The 15,530-nt window shown below is 40.4% G+C and overlaps 1 protein-coding gene across 1 annotated transcript; it reads right to left on the bottom strand.

Moving 5' to 3' along the window:
* Nucleotides 1-3,287: 3,287 nt before the first annotated feature.
* On the bottom strand, nt 3,288-6,060 carry LOC149215928 (disease resistance protein L6-like). Its single transcript, XM_089389772.1, has 3 exons — nt 5,525-6,060; nt 4,903-5,391; nt 3,288-4,638 (listed from the first exon to the last, which is right to left on the bottom strand). Exons 1-3 carry the CDS (start codon nt 6,058-6,060, stop codon nt 3,288-3,290), a joined length of 2,376 nt encoding a protein of 791 aa, XP_089245898.1.
* Nucleotides 6,061-15,530: the final 9,470 nt, after the last annotated feature.

Genomic DNA, 15,530 nt, shown 5'->3' with positions numbered 1-15,530 from the left:
GCGCTCCCCAAAAAAATTCGCTGTCCCAATAGAAAGTCCCTAAAGAAATCAAATGTTCCACACCTGGCAGATCCTGTATCTTAGGGCATCTAAAAATTCGTAGGGTTTTGAGCTTTTGGAGTAACGTCAACGGTGGTATGCTCTCCAGCTCCTTGCAATCCGTGACATCCAAACTCTCTAAAGAAATCAAATGTTCCACACCTGGCAGATCCTGTATCTTAGGGCATCCCCGAACATCTAGGGTTTTGAGCTTTTGGAGGAACCTCAACGGTGGTATGCTCTCCAGCTCCTTGCAACCCTTGATAATCAAACTCTCTAAAGAAATCAAATATTCCACACGTGGCAGATCCTGTATCTTAGGGCATCCCCGAACATGTAGGCTTTTGAGCTTTTGGAGGAACCTCAACGGTGGTATGCTCTCCAGCTCCTCGCAATACCCGACATACAAACTCTCTAAAAAAATCAAATGTTCCACACCTGGCAGATCCTGTATCTTAGGGCATCCCCGAACATGTAAACGCTCTAAAGAAATCAAATGTTCCAAACTTGGTATGCTCTGCAAACTCTGGCATCCATAAACTCGCAGGCTCTGCAATGAAGTCAAATGTTCTAAACTTGGCGGCGTTTGCATATGCGAAAAGCTGATATCTAGTGTTTGGAGCTTTTTGAGCTGCCCCAACCCTGGTATACTCTCGATCACACCGATTCTAGAAAGAGTCAACCTCTCCAAAGACGTCAAATGTTCCAGACTTGGCAGCTTTGGTAGGCGATATAATTCAGAAAGGATTAGATTTCGGAGCTTTTCGAGCTGCCCCAACCCTGGTATACTCACAATCAACGTCAATCTAGAAAGAGTCAACGTCTCCAAAGACGTCAAATGTTCCAGACTTGGCAGCTCTGGTAGGCTATCGAATCCAGAAAGGTCTAGATTTCGGAGCTTTTTGAGCTGCCCCAACCCTGGTATACTCACAATCAACGTCAATCCAGAAAGAGTCAACGTCTCCAAAGACGTCAAATGTTCCAGACTTGACAGCTCTCGTAGGCTTCTCAAATCTAAAAGCTCTAGATTTCGGAGCTTTGTGAGCGACCACAACGTTGGTATGCTCTCCAGGCTCCAGCATTCTCTAATATCCAACGTCTGCAAAGAAGTCAAATGTTCCAAACTTGGCATCCTCTGCAGCTTTTGGCGTCCAACAGCGAGTATCTGAAGCCCTTTTAGCTGGGCCAACCCTGGTATGCTGTGCAGCTCAGGGCATCCCCGAATGTTCAACGTCTTCAAAGAAGTCAAATTTTCCAAACCCAAGAGCGATTTTATCAGGGAACAGAATCTAGCCTCTAGTGTTTGGAGCTTTGTGAGCTTCCCCAACTCTGGTATGCTCTCAAGGTTCCAGCACTCACTAACATCCAACGTCTCCAAAGACGCGAGACGTTCCACGCCTGGCAGCTCTCGTATCTCATTGCATCCACTAACATTTAATATCTGGAGCTTTGTGAGACGTTCCAGGCCTGGCAGCACTCGGATCTTTCTGCACTCGCTAACATTCAACTTCTTCAAAGAAGTCAAATATTTCAAACCTAAGAGCCGTTGTATCCGGCACCCACCAACATCTAGTGTTTGGAGCTTTCTGAGCTGCCCCAACCATCCTATGTTCTGAAGATTCTTGCACCCACTAATATTCAACGTCTCCAAAGACGTTAGAAGTTTCACACCTGGCAGCTGTCGTATCTCATTGCATCCACTAACATTTAATATCTGGAGCTTTCTGAGCTGCCACAAGCCTCTTATGCTCTGCAGCTTCTTGCATCCACTCACATTCAACGTCTTCAAAGAGGTCAAATGTTCCAAACCTAAGAGCGATTGTATCTCACAGCACCCACTAACATCTATTGTTCTGAGCTTTGTGAGTAACCCCAAACTTGGTAATCTCTGCAGCTTCTTGCATCCACTAACATTCAACTTCTTCAAAGAAGTCAAATGTTCCAAACCTGACAGCGTATGTATCCCTCTGCTTCCACTAACATCTATGCTCTGGAGCTTCTCGCATCCCCTAACATTAAAAGTCTCCAACGAGGTCAAATGTTTCAAGCCTGGCAACGTCTGTATCTCACTGCAGCCACTAACATCTAGTGTTTGGAGCTTTGTGAGCTGCCCCAACCCTCCTATGCTCTGGAGTTTCTGGCACCCGCTAACATTAAAAGACTCTAAAGAAGTCAAATTTTCCAAACCTGGCAGCAATTTTATCTCACTGCATCCACTAACATTTAACTCTGGGAGTTTTGTGAGCTGCCCCAACCCTGGTATGCTCTGGAGCTTCTGGCATCCGCTAACAATAAACGTCTCCAAAGAATTCAAATGTTTTAAACCTGATAGCCATTTTATCTGGCTGCATCCACTAACATCTAGTATTTGGAGCTTGATGAGCTGCCCCAACTCTGGTATGCTCTCGAGATTCTTGCATTCCCTAACATCTAACGTCTCCAAAGAAGTGAAATGTTCCAGACCAGGCAGCTCTCGTATCTCACTGCACCCGTCCAGAGATAGATACTTGAGTACAGTTAAATTTCCGAATGATTTTGGAAGCATCTGCAAGCAAGAAGCGCCTTTCAAATCGAGATATTGGAGGTTTGCTAGATCTCCGAAGGAATCGGGCAGCGACATCATTCCTGAGCACTCTGGCATCTCTAAGTATTTCAACGAGCGCAGCCGACAAAATTCTTCCGGCAAATCTATGAATGGGAGTGGTCCAGAACATTTAACTACAATCTTTCAAGGAGCTCCATTTGCCCTATGGACTGTGGAAACAGTGAAAGGGGAGCGCAGATATTTAGCTCCCGCAACTGGAGAGGAACCTGCGATGTTTAGATATCAACTATCAGACGATTTTCATCTACGAAATGAAATGAAACGAAGGAATAATGAACACAAAAATTTACCAAACCTGAGATTCAGTTTGCCACAATTCTGTTAATTTGCTTCCGTCCACTTCTAAAACGCGTAATTTCTCCATGGAAATCCAGGGAGGAAGAGAAGAGTGGGTGCACTTATGCCACTTTAGCCATAAGAGATCAGCTGATCCCACCCTAGTCAATATCTTTTCTACATAACCACCTTGAGCTGCAAGAAATTTCAAATTCCTGGAACTACTAAACGTCTCACCACTCTGTTTGCAACATGGCATTTCAGTTTCATCTCCGGGGTCTCCTTTCATTGTAATTCCGCGGAAATACAGAGATGCATCTCTCTTACGAATAAACAAAAGATGCGTTTCTTAAGAATAAATAGAAATTCAAAGGTTTACAAAGGTTTGAAGGATTGCAGAAGCACTTACAGATGGCGATTTCTCAAGCAAATCATTGATCTGCTTGGTCCCCTGATGCCAAAGCCGACGTGGCGTTAATCTGTTAGCCTTATTTTTTCCATAATTTCGCAGGAATTCATTCATTTCTATTTTACTGGTCACCTTCAATAGACATCTTTTCTCTAGCTTCTGAAGTCCTTCCATGCCGAATATCCTTGTTACGCTATATCTGTCTTCACCTATGAAGAAGCAAGCAACATCTAAGAATATTTGCTGTTCCTCTTTATTTAGTGAATCATAACAAATGTTAAGCTTTGTCTCGATAAATAGTTTGCAGTTGTGTCTAAGTTGATTCAATTGCTCTTCCCAGCCAGATCTGTCTTTTCCTCTCAGACTCTCCCCTAGCTCTTTCAACGGTTCTGGCAAACCATCGCAGGTCGTTACAAACTCATGTACCAGAGATTCAAAAAGCAGATCTTCAGAAGGGTCTCGTGGAAACGGGCGATCGGAGTCATAGGAGAGTAAAAGGTTCTGGAAATCTTGTCCAAGTAGATGATAAATTGACGGGGGTCGTTGATTCGGGGGATTGAAGGCATAGGAGAGTAAAAGCTTTCGGGAGTCTTCACTATTTAGTCCGGTTAGATGATAAATTGATGAATCTACGAAGCCGAACTTAGTGAGGACATCTTTGTTGAGGACATCCTTGTTACGAGAAGTAACCAAAATCAAGCTGTTTGGGTGAAGAATTGGCGTCAATGCATAAAGTTGATCCACATGATCAACATCATCTAATATCACGAGAGCCTGACACGATCCGAGATGCTGTTTGAGTATCTCTTTACCTTCTTCGACACTTTCAATTTCTTTACTGGGACTATGTTTCAAGTCCTTAACGATCTTACTTTCGATCTTACTTTGCAAATCTTTTAGAGCATATTTTCTCGCAACAGAGTTTCTCACATTAAACAAAGAGGAGGATTCTTTGTAATTTGATCTCTTACACTTGAAAATTTCTTTAGCCAACACTGTTTTCCCAATTCCAACACCACCCAGAATTCCCACAACCTTGGCCTCTACACGCTTTTCATCTTGCTGCGATAGCACCGCCTTCTCGAAATCTTCTAATTTTTCCGGCAGCCCAATATAAAAGTCTTCCACGGGGACGACTTCTGACCGTTTTGAACCATCGTTTAGAACACTTTTCGCCGCTCTATGCTCTTCGGAGCTTCTCATGACTTCTGATGGTGCTGGTTCTGCAATATGTTTCCGCACCCTTTCGACAATCTTATGCATAAGCTCCTCCTTGAGCTTCTCCTTGAGCTCCTCCTTGAGCTCCTCCCTGAATATTCCATTAGAAAGAGTAAAACCAATTTAATAAGCAGTGAGAAATACCTACTCTAATGACATGTATTCCAACAAATTGAAAACAGCACTTCAGGTATGGGAAAAGTTCGAGAGCTTATATCCATTTGCAGATTCAGTTTAACGGGTTTGGAGTAAAGTAAACTATACATATTGGATGAATAGCAAAATTAATAATTAAGTATTAGATACCTGGAATTTGCAATCACACAAGGATGCTCTTGGAAACAAGAATTCTTACCCGGCCAGCATGAATTCATCTGATTTTGGGACTTTGGCAAGAGCGTCTTTCCATTTCTCAATAGTTTCTCTGTCCTCTCGCTGTCTCTCTCGGTGGTGGCAGTACAGGGTTTCAATGTAAACTCCATCCAGATGGGAAGGCTCCACTTCATAGAAAACGGGTAAAATTTTACCCTCGATCTTTGTCATGAGGGAGAGCTCATCCATGCACCAAGAAGATTCGGGAAATCTGGGAGAAAGTATAACGATATTGACATGCGCGAATTGAATAGCCACCTCTATTTGAGCGTCAATCTTGAGTGCCCCCACCATTTCTTCCTTGTCTAGAAAGACTCGTAATCCATGGGAAACAAGGAGATTGTAGAGAGGCTCGGCGAATTTCTCCTTCGAGTCTGGCCCGCGATGACTCAAGAAAACATGGTAATCGCGAGGACGACAATAATCTTTGAAGACTCTGTCGACGACTTCACCCAAGAGTACCTCCTGGCGCCTAAATATTCAAGCAGAGTTTAAAATAAACAGTAAGAAACGCTTTTGTGTATTAAGTTACAATAGTGGAAACCTCTGCCAATCGATCAAATTGTAAACGATCATTAAAGATTTGAATAGTAGGAAATGCTCACCCATAGCTCCACAGCTCGAAACCACTTAGGTTGGAAACATGGAACAGAGCGTCTCTCCAAGCCTGAATAGTTTGCGAGCCGTATCGTTCTTTCTCCTCATGGTCACGCAGCGATTGAGCATATGGTCCCTTGTCATCTTTGCTTGTAAACCTGAGATGACGAGGTTCGACTCTATAAAAAACAGGGAGAATAGGCGCGTCCGACTTTGTCATCTTGACGAGCGTATCCATGGACCATTCCCAATGAGCATAGTTTGGGGAAAATATGGCGATCTGGAGAGAGGCTAGTGAAATGGCATCTTCCATTCGAAATTGAAACTCCTCTTCATCGCTGAAGTCCAGCTCGTTCAGAAAAACATGCAATCCACGGTTAGTAAGACGTCTGCAGAGATCGATGGCGAAGTCTCTAGTTTCATTCTTAAAATGGTTGACAAATATGTCAAAATGGACATAAGGAGTCAACGCCGACGCAGAACAAGAGGCCGTGGAGGAGGAAGCAATGCCAGGGTGATGAGGGGTGGCTGTTATTTCTGCCATAGAAATTGGAAAGAATAGATGGATAGAAGAAAATTTGAAATGATGATGCGCAGCTGTGTACTTAGATCGCTGGAGGAATGCGTTGTAGGCAACAACAGATCTCTGGCCCAAATGATTATCCGCAGGCGTGTAGTTAGACCGCTGGAGGAATGTGTTGCAGGGCTGTAGAGAATATCTCTTGCGAAAATGATGATGTGCAGTGGCGTGGATAGATGGCTGGAAATGTTCTAGGAGACTGCATTAATCTCTGGCAAAGGTGTTAGAAGTATTGGGCGTCTTATATGTATTGGATGGGGCAGCTGTCACATTTGTTCTACTGGGCGTGCTTTATGCGTTACATGTGTAACGTTGGATTTAAATGATAAACATCCCAATATGCAGAACAATAAATGCCTAAGTTAGGTATCATAAATTTTTGACTTGTTGACATATAGGTTTAATGCAGAGGAAGCCAATGAAACTTAAATATTTAAATTATTTATTCTAATTTATTTATTTATTAGAGTATAGGTTTAATGTAGAGGAAGTTAAACGTCATTACCCAAATTTAAAAATTTGCCTTTTTTTTCCAGATTTTTGTTGAATAACTATAATTGTTTTTTATTTTTCTATAAAGAAATCAATATAAAAATTTTCCCGCAAGAAATCCATATTCCAATTTCATTAACAAATCATTTTATTTGAAGTTGTTTTTCATTTTTTTATTTTCTTTTATTTTGTACTAATATTTTGTAAATTTTTTATTACCCAATAATGTATAGTTTGTTTTTTGGATTTCTTATTAATTTGTCTTTCACCAAATATTTTTGACACTTATTTATAGTTTAACATTAAGAATTCAATATAGTGTACGGCGAAAACCCCCAATACCTAATTCAAAAGAGTGAAGGGAACTCTACTTGAATGGTTTATGAGGCAAAATACTTGCTAAGTTTTTGCAAATGTGGTAGCAAGCTAAGTGGGTTTGATTGTGGGGAAAACTCCTGGGAAGTTCGGGGTACCAGGTGCAAGCCCCAGAAGTGATGATTGATGCTATGTGATTTATTTCATTAGTTTCAATCCCACTTCTTCACCCCTGTGAACATCCCAATGCAATGAGTGTTAAGTGGACTATTCAAAAATCATGAGAAAGTTACTACTACCTCTCATGGAAATGGTCATAGATGAATGACTTACTTAATGCAGTTGAATCCCAAAAAATGATATCTATGTGCTAAGTGGTCGATTCAAAAATCACTAGAAAATGCAATTTGTGCTAAGTGGACTATTCAAAAATCATGAGAAATTAGTCAGTTACCACTACCTCTCATGGAAATGGTCATAGATGAATGACTTACTTAATGCAGTTGAATCCCAAAAAATGATATCTATGTGCTAAGTGGACTATTAGAAAATTATGAGAAATTAGTCACTTACGACAACCTCTCATGGAAATAGTCATAGATGAATGACTTACTTAATGCAATTAAATCCCAAAAAATACACTGCCAAAACCCCCCATGCTTAATTCATTTTTTGTTAAATGGTCATAGATGAATGACTTACTTAATACAGTTACATCTACACTGGAAAACCCCCAATGCTTAATTCAGTTTTTGTTATTTATTATTATTATTTAAATTTATTTATTTGTAAAGTGATTGGTTGAGGTCTTTAGTAACTTTAATTTTTCTATTAGTTACCAATTTTTTTGTTTTTAGTTTTATTTCCTTTTTATTCAACTTTTTTTACTTTTTATTTTTTTTCTATTATTACTATTTTCATGAATTATATTTTTTTCTCCACTTTTTCAATTTAAGATGAGAAATTTTTAAAAGGAAAAAAAGTTTAAAAAAAAAATCTAATAATTTTTTTTTTTTTTAATTTTTAGTTTTATTACTTTTTAATTTGACTTATATTGTCTCTTTTCTCTATTTTAAATTCCAATTTCACTAATTATAGTTTTTTATTCTAATTATATTTTAAAGTTGACCTTTTTTTTTCCGTCAACTTTCTATAATTTTCTTTACCAGATGCAACAACTATACAATAAAATTCCCAGTTAAATGAATATAATTAAATTAGTAAAAAACAAAAGAAAGTTTTATTGATATATAGTTACTAATTTTTAGGATGAGTATTTATTTCCTAACTTTATTGAATTTGTTTTATTTAGGCATAGTTTTTATAATACCTGCCTTCAGGTATATAAAGAATTCAAGAAATTGATCTTCTTGAATGATCCACACTTAAATAGGAACACAAAACATTACAGATATAACCATAAATACAAAGGTGCATCATAAATGACGCTTCATTTCGTTAATATCAAATACTGAAATATGCTTACAAACTGAATGGAAATAAGACTAGCTCGGGCGATGGTAGCTTATCTCTGAGAAGATAAGTGGTAGCTACATGCCTCTGAACTGTGTTACAATGAGGCTCATAGGCCTACTTATTATTGAGAAAATATGGAAAACCCTAAACATCCAAAAAACTAACTGTAGGAGATGAAGCGCCAAACTATGGGCCCAGTTTGGGTAAATTGGTACATCAACTTTCCAGGGTTGTAACTTTGGCATACGATCTTTGTTTGATGCGCACAATACCTCGTCAGAAATATCTATCCTAGGACTACAAATTTTGAGTGTCCAAAATTGATTAAAGCCCCATGTCAGCCTCGATTTTCCCAAAAAATGTCGTTTAGAGCCTCAAAACGGCTTCGGAAGTTCAAGACTTGAAAAAATGCCAAAAATAGTAAATGTGCTACAATTAAGGAAACTAAAAAACTTAAAGAGATAGTGGTGGGGGTCCAAGTGGAATAGGCGGGTGGCCACCAACATCCACCTAGATCGGTTCTCCCCCCTTAGGAAGCAATGGTCCCCATTATGTTGAGTGCCTCCATGAAATGGGGAAACTTCTGCTGAACTTGGTCCTTGGTGAACCACTTGCCTTGGTGTAGGAGTTGGCCAACTTTGACAATCCGATATTGTTGGATCTTCTGTTGGTGATTGTTCTTGACCTGTGTATCCATAATCCGATCAGTTGTGTCTTGTTCCATGCAGTATGGGTTTAACTATATTCATGTGAGTTGTTCTGCAATGTCTGATGTGTCCAATAATGGTGGGAAGTATGGTCGAAGGCAGTCCACATTGAACACTGGGTCTAGGTCATTGAAGGGGGAATGTTGAACTCAAAATCATTGTCTCTCACAACCATGGTAATAGTGTAAGGACCATATCAGGGTGGTATGAGCTTCTGATGGGCTCTGGTAAGGCATTCTTTCTACAAATGCAACCAAACATTGTCTCCCACTTGAAACTTGCGTGGCACCCAATATTGATCATGTAGTCGCTTGTACTTGGTATTTGACTTCTCCAAGACATCATGAACTTGATGGTGGATGTGTTGGATTCATTCAATAAATATGGTTGGTTTATCAACTTTAGATAATACATGTGTGGATTATGTCCATGCAGTCGCATGAGGCAAGGAAACATCAATCAAACATAATGGTTGAAATCCTAGACCCACTTGAAAGGGATTGCGACCAGTTGAGTTATGGAGAGCTCTATTAAAATTGTGTTACACATAAGGAAGACTCTCATCCCAGGTTCGTGGATGCTTAGAGTTGTACATGTGGAGTATGTGCACTATTATCCTATTGATGACTTCTGTCTAGTCATCAGTCTGGGGATGGAAGGAAATCGACTTTGTGAGGTTGGTGTCCAATAGTTTCCAAAGGCTTGACCAGAATGTGTACAGGAAGCTGCTATCCTGATCTGATATAGTGGTCTACGGGATCCCAAAATGTACCCATACTCGTTCAAAGAACAGTTTGGCAGTTTCCTCTGCTCTAATACTCCTCTTATAAGCCACTAATATAGCCATCTTAGAAAATCTATCCACGACCACAAATACATATTCATTACGATGCTTGGTAGTAGGGAGGCCAAACATATAGTCCATGAAGATGGATTCCCACGATTGTATGGGAGTAGGAAAATGAATGTACATGCCTTACTTCTTGTTGGTTAGCTTGGCGATGGCATGGGTAATGTAGGATCTTATATATTTCCCAACGTCTAGTCGAAGTTTGGGCCAATAAAATTACTCTTGTAGTATAGCCACAAATTTCTCCACACCAAAGTGTCCTGCGACCTGACTATAGTGCACCTCCCAAATCATCTTGGCACACTCGCTTGAAGGAACATAAAGGTGGCCCAGGTAGCACAATAATGCGTCCTAAAGGTGGAAATCAGGAACTTGCTTTCCATCTACTAGCATATGGTATGTGGAGACGAACTCTGGATCATTTTTGTATAGTTGTGGCCATCCAGAGGTCTCATGGCCATAAGAGTTGAGAACGATAGTTAGTGCTGCAACTGGGGGTCGACTGAGGCAGTCTGCAACATTATTAGTGTTTCCCCTTCTGTATTTAATGTTCTAGTGGAATTGTCACATATATGTAGACCACTTCTAATGGCGATCATTTTGTAACTTCCCTTGTATCTGTATAAACTGAAGCAGTCGGTGATTGGTGTGGATGACCGTCTGGTTCCCCAGAATGTAATGCTTCCATTTCCGACAAGCCTTCACGATGGAATACATTTCTATATCATAGGTGGGTTACTTCCAAATTGTATCGAAAAGTGTCTCACTATGATAGACCATTGGATGCCTATGTTGGGTGAGGACTACACCAATAACATAGTTTGAGGTGCTTATCTAGATTTCAAATGACTGTTGCAGGTCTAGCAGTGTGAGTACCGGTGTAGAGCAGAGTCGGTGCTTCAAGTCAACGAATGCCTTATGTTGCGACAAGGACCAGGAAATTTTTTCTTTCACCCCGCCCTTAGTAATCTGACTCAAAGGCCAAGTGATATGAGAGAATCCCAACCTGGACCTTTGATAAAAATTTGCAAGGCCCAAAAAGATGCCAAGCTCTGTTAGAGTGGTCAGGGCTAGCCAATCCCGAATGCCTTGGATCTTAGTCGGATCCATATGTACACCACGCTCATCTATGATGAAACCCAAATATTGGACCTGGCTCATGCCAAAGGTGCATTTCTCCAAGTTGGCACGCAGTTTGTTTTGCCGAAGGGTTTGAAGGACCTGTCGAATGTATTGCAAGTGTTCTTCCCAACTCTTGTTGAAGATGAGGATGTCATCCAGATAAGAAACCACGAATGAGTTGGTGAAGGGCCATAAGATGTCATCTATTAGCCTCATAAAAGTAGCAGAGACATTTGTCAACCCAAAGAGCATAACCAACCATTCAAAAAGGCCTTCCTTGGATTTGAAGGCGGTCTTCCATAAATTTGTGGGCTCTCTTGGAACCTAGTGATAGCTAGACTTCAGATCGATCTTACTGAAATACTTAGCCCCCTTGAGTTGGTCGAGAAGGTCATCAATCCGTGGGATTGGATACCTGTTCTTGACAATGATTTTGTTTAGTGCTAGATAATCAATGGAGAGCCTCCAAGTCCCATCCTTATTCTGTGTAAATACAATCAGGCTCCCACAAGGCAAGGAACTTGGTCGGATGTGCCCTTTTTGTAGCAACTCCTACATTTTCCACTTGATCTCTTCATTTTCCATAATGGAGCGGCGATATATCGGCTTGTTGGATAGAGGTTCTCCGAGATTCAGATTGATTGAATGCTTGACCTGACAGTGCAAGGATACCTATGTCGGTGAGGAGAAGATATCCTTGTATTCTTCCATGACCGTGTCCACCTGCTTCTGCTACATAGAGGAACCCTTCCCAGGGGCCATGGATGTGGCTACGACCTTCCCCTTACTTTGAGATTGAATAAAAAAAGAAAACAAATTTCCCAGTTTGGGAGATGATCTTACTGCATTGCTTAGTAAAGATCAAAGAGATGGCAGTAGGTGGGGCTACCTCCGGTATCTTGTATAACTTACTACGCAAATAAATAATAATAGAGCGGAGTCTAGAATCATATAGATCATGTAGTTTCAACAAGTTTGGTTTTCCTAATAATACATCACAAACTTCAAGAGGAGCAACATCACATAGTACCTCATCCATGAAGGGCTTGATGTTGTAGGGAAGGCAACACTGTTGGCTGACACATAGATCTCTTCCTTGGTGAAGCTACCCAATGGTTTACGACTGCAGATGTGTTGTAGTCGGTAAGCCCAACCGCTTCATGACCTCTGCTAAAATAAGGTTCTTTTAGCTCCCGCTGTTGATAATGAACTACAACAGAGAACCCTTCACTGACATCTTTGAGTGGAATAGACATTCTTCCTCCTTTGGATCTTTAGGCTCAATCTTCTGGATCTTGGTGGTGGCCACAGTGGCACTGGGCTCTGCGCTAATGATATACTTCCCTTTGTCATTCCCCTTTTCGGGTTCTGACTCAGAGTCGGATCATGCATCTGACTCGGAAGCCTTCCGCTCGACCACTAGTGACTGCTTAGCCTGAAACTCACTTGTGTTGTGAGTGGAGCTCTTATGGAACTCACACCACTTTCTTGTGTCCTTCTTTGTCTTCGTGGTGTTGTTCTTTTCTTTCAGCTTCAATGGGTTATCCCGGGTCACCCCACTTTGGCTTTGCCTTTTCCTCTGTGGTTTACGGGCACCTTTCCCTTGCTTCGGATTCACAAATCCAAAGTCTCATTTTTTTTTGTTTAAACTTCTACTCAATCTTGAAAGCATATCGGTACATTGTGCCAAGCGAGGAGATGTCTAGGAACTCCATCTCATCCTAGATGTACCTGTGTAGGCATGCACAGTACTTGAGTACCAAATGTTTCTCAAAATCCTTGATACCCAACATCGTGCGAAGGGTATGAAAAACATTAGTAAAATCTGACACTTCTTGGTTCCTTCCCTGCCGTAGTGTGGTCCATTTTATGTATTTATCCTCATAGCTCCTGACAAGATAGTACTGCTCCTTAATGGTGACTCAGAACAAATTCCAAGTGGGTGCAGACGAAAATAGTGAGGGTTTACTTTCATCCTTCTTCTCATTGTAGGTTTCCACCAATCTTTGACGTGGGGGGTGGCTTTCAGAAGTGGAAAAGTAATATTTTCCCAATTGGAAAAATCATGAACAAAAAAAATACCCTTCTAGCAAATTTAACCATTTATCTATGATGTCTACACCTATTGATCCTCAAATATGGGAAAGTTAACTTGTACCTTAAAGGGCATGACGCTTTTAAGGTAGTTGTTGGAAGGAGAACCGTCGCCCTTAGGTAGCCACTGAAGGATATGGGCAAAGTTGTGCATCATTGCGTTCCTCTATCGCTCAAGGGCTTCTTCAAGAAATATTTTGAAAGGATCTCCTATCCCATCATCATTTTTCTTTTCTACCATGGGAGGCCGTCGGGATTTGCGAGGCTGGTCTTGCAAAGATTCGACCAGTTCGAGCCCTAACTCTTTATATCTCGACCTTCTTGGGGGCATGCAAATAAAAATAGAGAAAGGGAAGACCACTCTGATACCACTGATCCGAACATAAAAAAGAATGCAAAAAATTACAAATATAACCATAAACACAGAGATGCAAAAAAATAACACTTGATTTCATTAATATCAAATACTGAAATATGCTTACAAACATAATGGAAATAAGACTAACTCAGGCGATGGTAGCTTATCTCTGAGAGGAGATGTGGCAGCTACATTCCTTTGAACTATATTACAATGAGGCTCAATGGCCTATTTATTATTGAGAAACAACGAAAAAAACTAAACATCCAAAAACCTAACTCTAGGGAGATGAAACACCAAAACTATGGACCTCGTTTGTGTAAATTCGTACATCAACTTCCCAGGGTCATAACTTTGGCATACGATCTCCGTTTGACGTGCACAATACCTTGCTAGAAATATCAATCCGAGGACTACATCTCCTATGTAGCTAAAAAATGACCAAGATCCATGTTGGCCTAATTTTCCCAAAAAACACTGTTTAGGGCCTCAAATGGCTCCAGAAGTTCAGGATCCAAAAAACTACCAAAAATAGTAAATTGTGCTACAATTAAGGAAACTAAAAAATTGAAAGAGACAATGGCAGGGGTCCAAGTGGAATAGGCGGGTGGCCACCAACATCCATCTAGATGATTGAATGAAGAATTAAAGTTTCTTTTTTGTGATTAATGTTGGAGTGTATCTAATTTTGCAGGTCAAAGGAGGATTTGAAACTCCAATGCAATGCACTGGAGCTCTTCATTTCATTTTAGGGGATTCAAATTCTACAATGCAGAGGTTGGGGTATGGGATCCAAAATAATTCTACAAATGTGGGATATTACCAGGATCCCGCTTTGAATTTCCATATTTTTCTTCAAGTCGCTGCAAAACAAGAGATTGCTCAACATTTATTGAGAGATTAGGCTTCAATTTCTCATCTATTTCAATTGGTTTTTTTTCAAGTTGTTTTACCTTATTTCCTTGAATGAAACGCAAAATGTTGGTCTCGATTACTGATGAGCCCCAATTTTTGGTACAATTTGGGCTCATTTTGCCTACTTACCTTGCTCAACCATTCATCTTTTATCACTTATGCATTCATTTCTTGGTATATTCGTGTTATTTGTAGGAAGAAGGGCAGACATTATATCTATGTGGCTAATACATGATGATTTCAGGTTTTTGGCATTAAAGAGAGCAAAAGACCACGCAAATGGAGACAAGGAGACAGCAAAGGTGACATTGCTGGTTTTTAGGGAGGTTGTCCACAGTCTTGATGACCTTCCTCGTGATTTTCACCTTAACTCCGAGCTCCAACAGCTCTCCCCACCGAGCTTAAAGGCAGCCAACAGATTCTACAGGATCAGCAGTTTAACTTTCAGTTGGACAGCCAAGCTCCACGAATGGAGGAAGCCAACTTAATTTTCATTGTGTATAAATATGAAGGCCGTAGCCTTTGATAGGAGCTTTTTGAACTTTTGAATTACTATTGTAATTTCTGAGCACTAGTTACAGCTCGGTGTTTGTTTTTGTAAGCCAGTTTTGGCATGACATTAGACTCTTGATTATGAATAAAGGCAAGCAGATTTGGATCTAATTCTGAGTTTTTAAGGGAGCTATAGCTCTCAGGTTAGGGCCCAACCTGAGAGCAATAGACCTCCTCTTCTTTGTAGTGTTATTTGCCTTTCTTTGCAGCACTTTATCTCCTCTGTTTTGACATGCATTTAGAATTTACAGTCTGCTGATTTGATTTCTTTAATGAGATTGAGTAGGATTAGCTTATGGTTAAATCGATTTTAGTTGCTTAGATTAGAATAGGAGGATTGTAGTTCATTGGAGCTCCAAGAAAAGGTTGATAGTGCCTTCACTGCCATCTCTGTTTAGAGATTGGGGTGCAGTCTGTACCAACCACCAAAAAAACGCAGTCTTTTTACTTTCATGCAAGCTGCAACACAGTCATTTTAATTATAGATCCATCCATGCACTTTGATCTTGAACCATACTTCTTCATTCCAACTCCATGCACGACTTCTCTTCAC

This window comes from Pinus tabuliformis, chromosome 1_1, assembly GCF_031772625.1.
Source record: "Pinus tabuliformis cultivar Carrire ecotype Pingquan chromosome 1_1, CPIR1, whole genome shotgun sequence".
Lineage (NCBI taxonomy): Eukaryota > Viridiplantae > Streptophyta > Pinopsida > Pinales > Pinaceae > Pinus > Pinus tabuliformis.
This window is presented reverse-complemented; position numbering and strand designations above follow the sequence as displayed.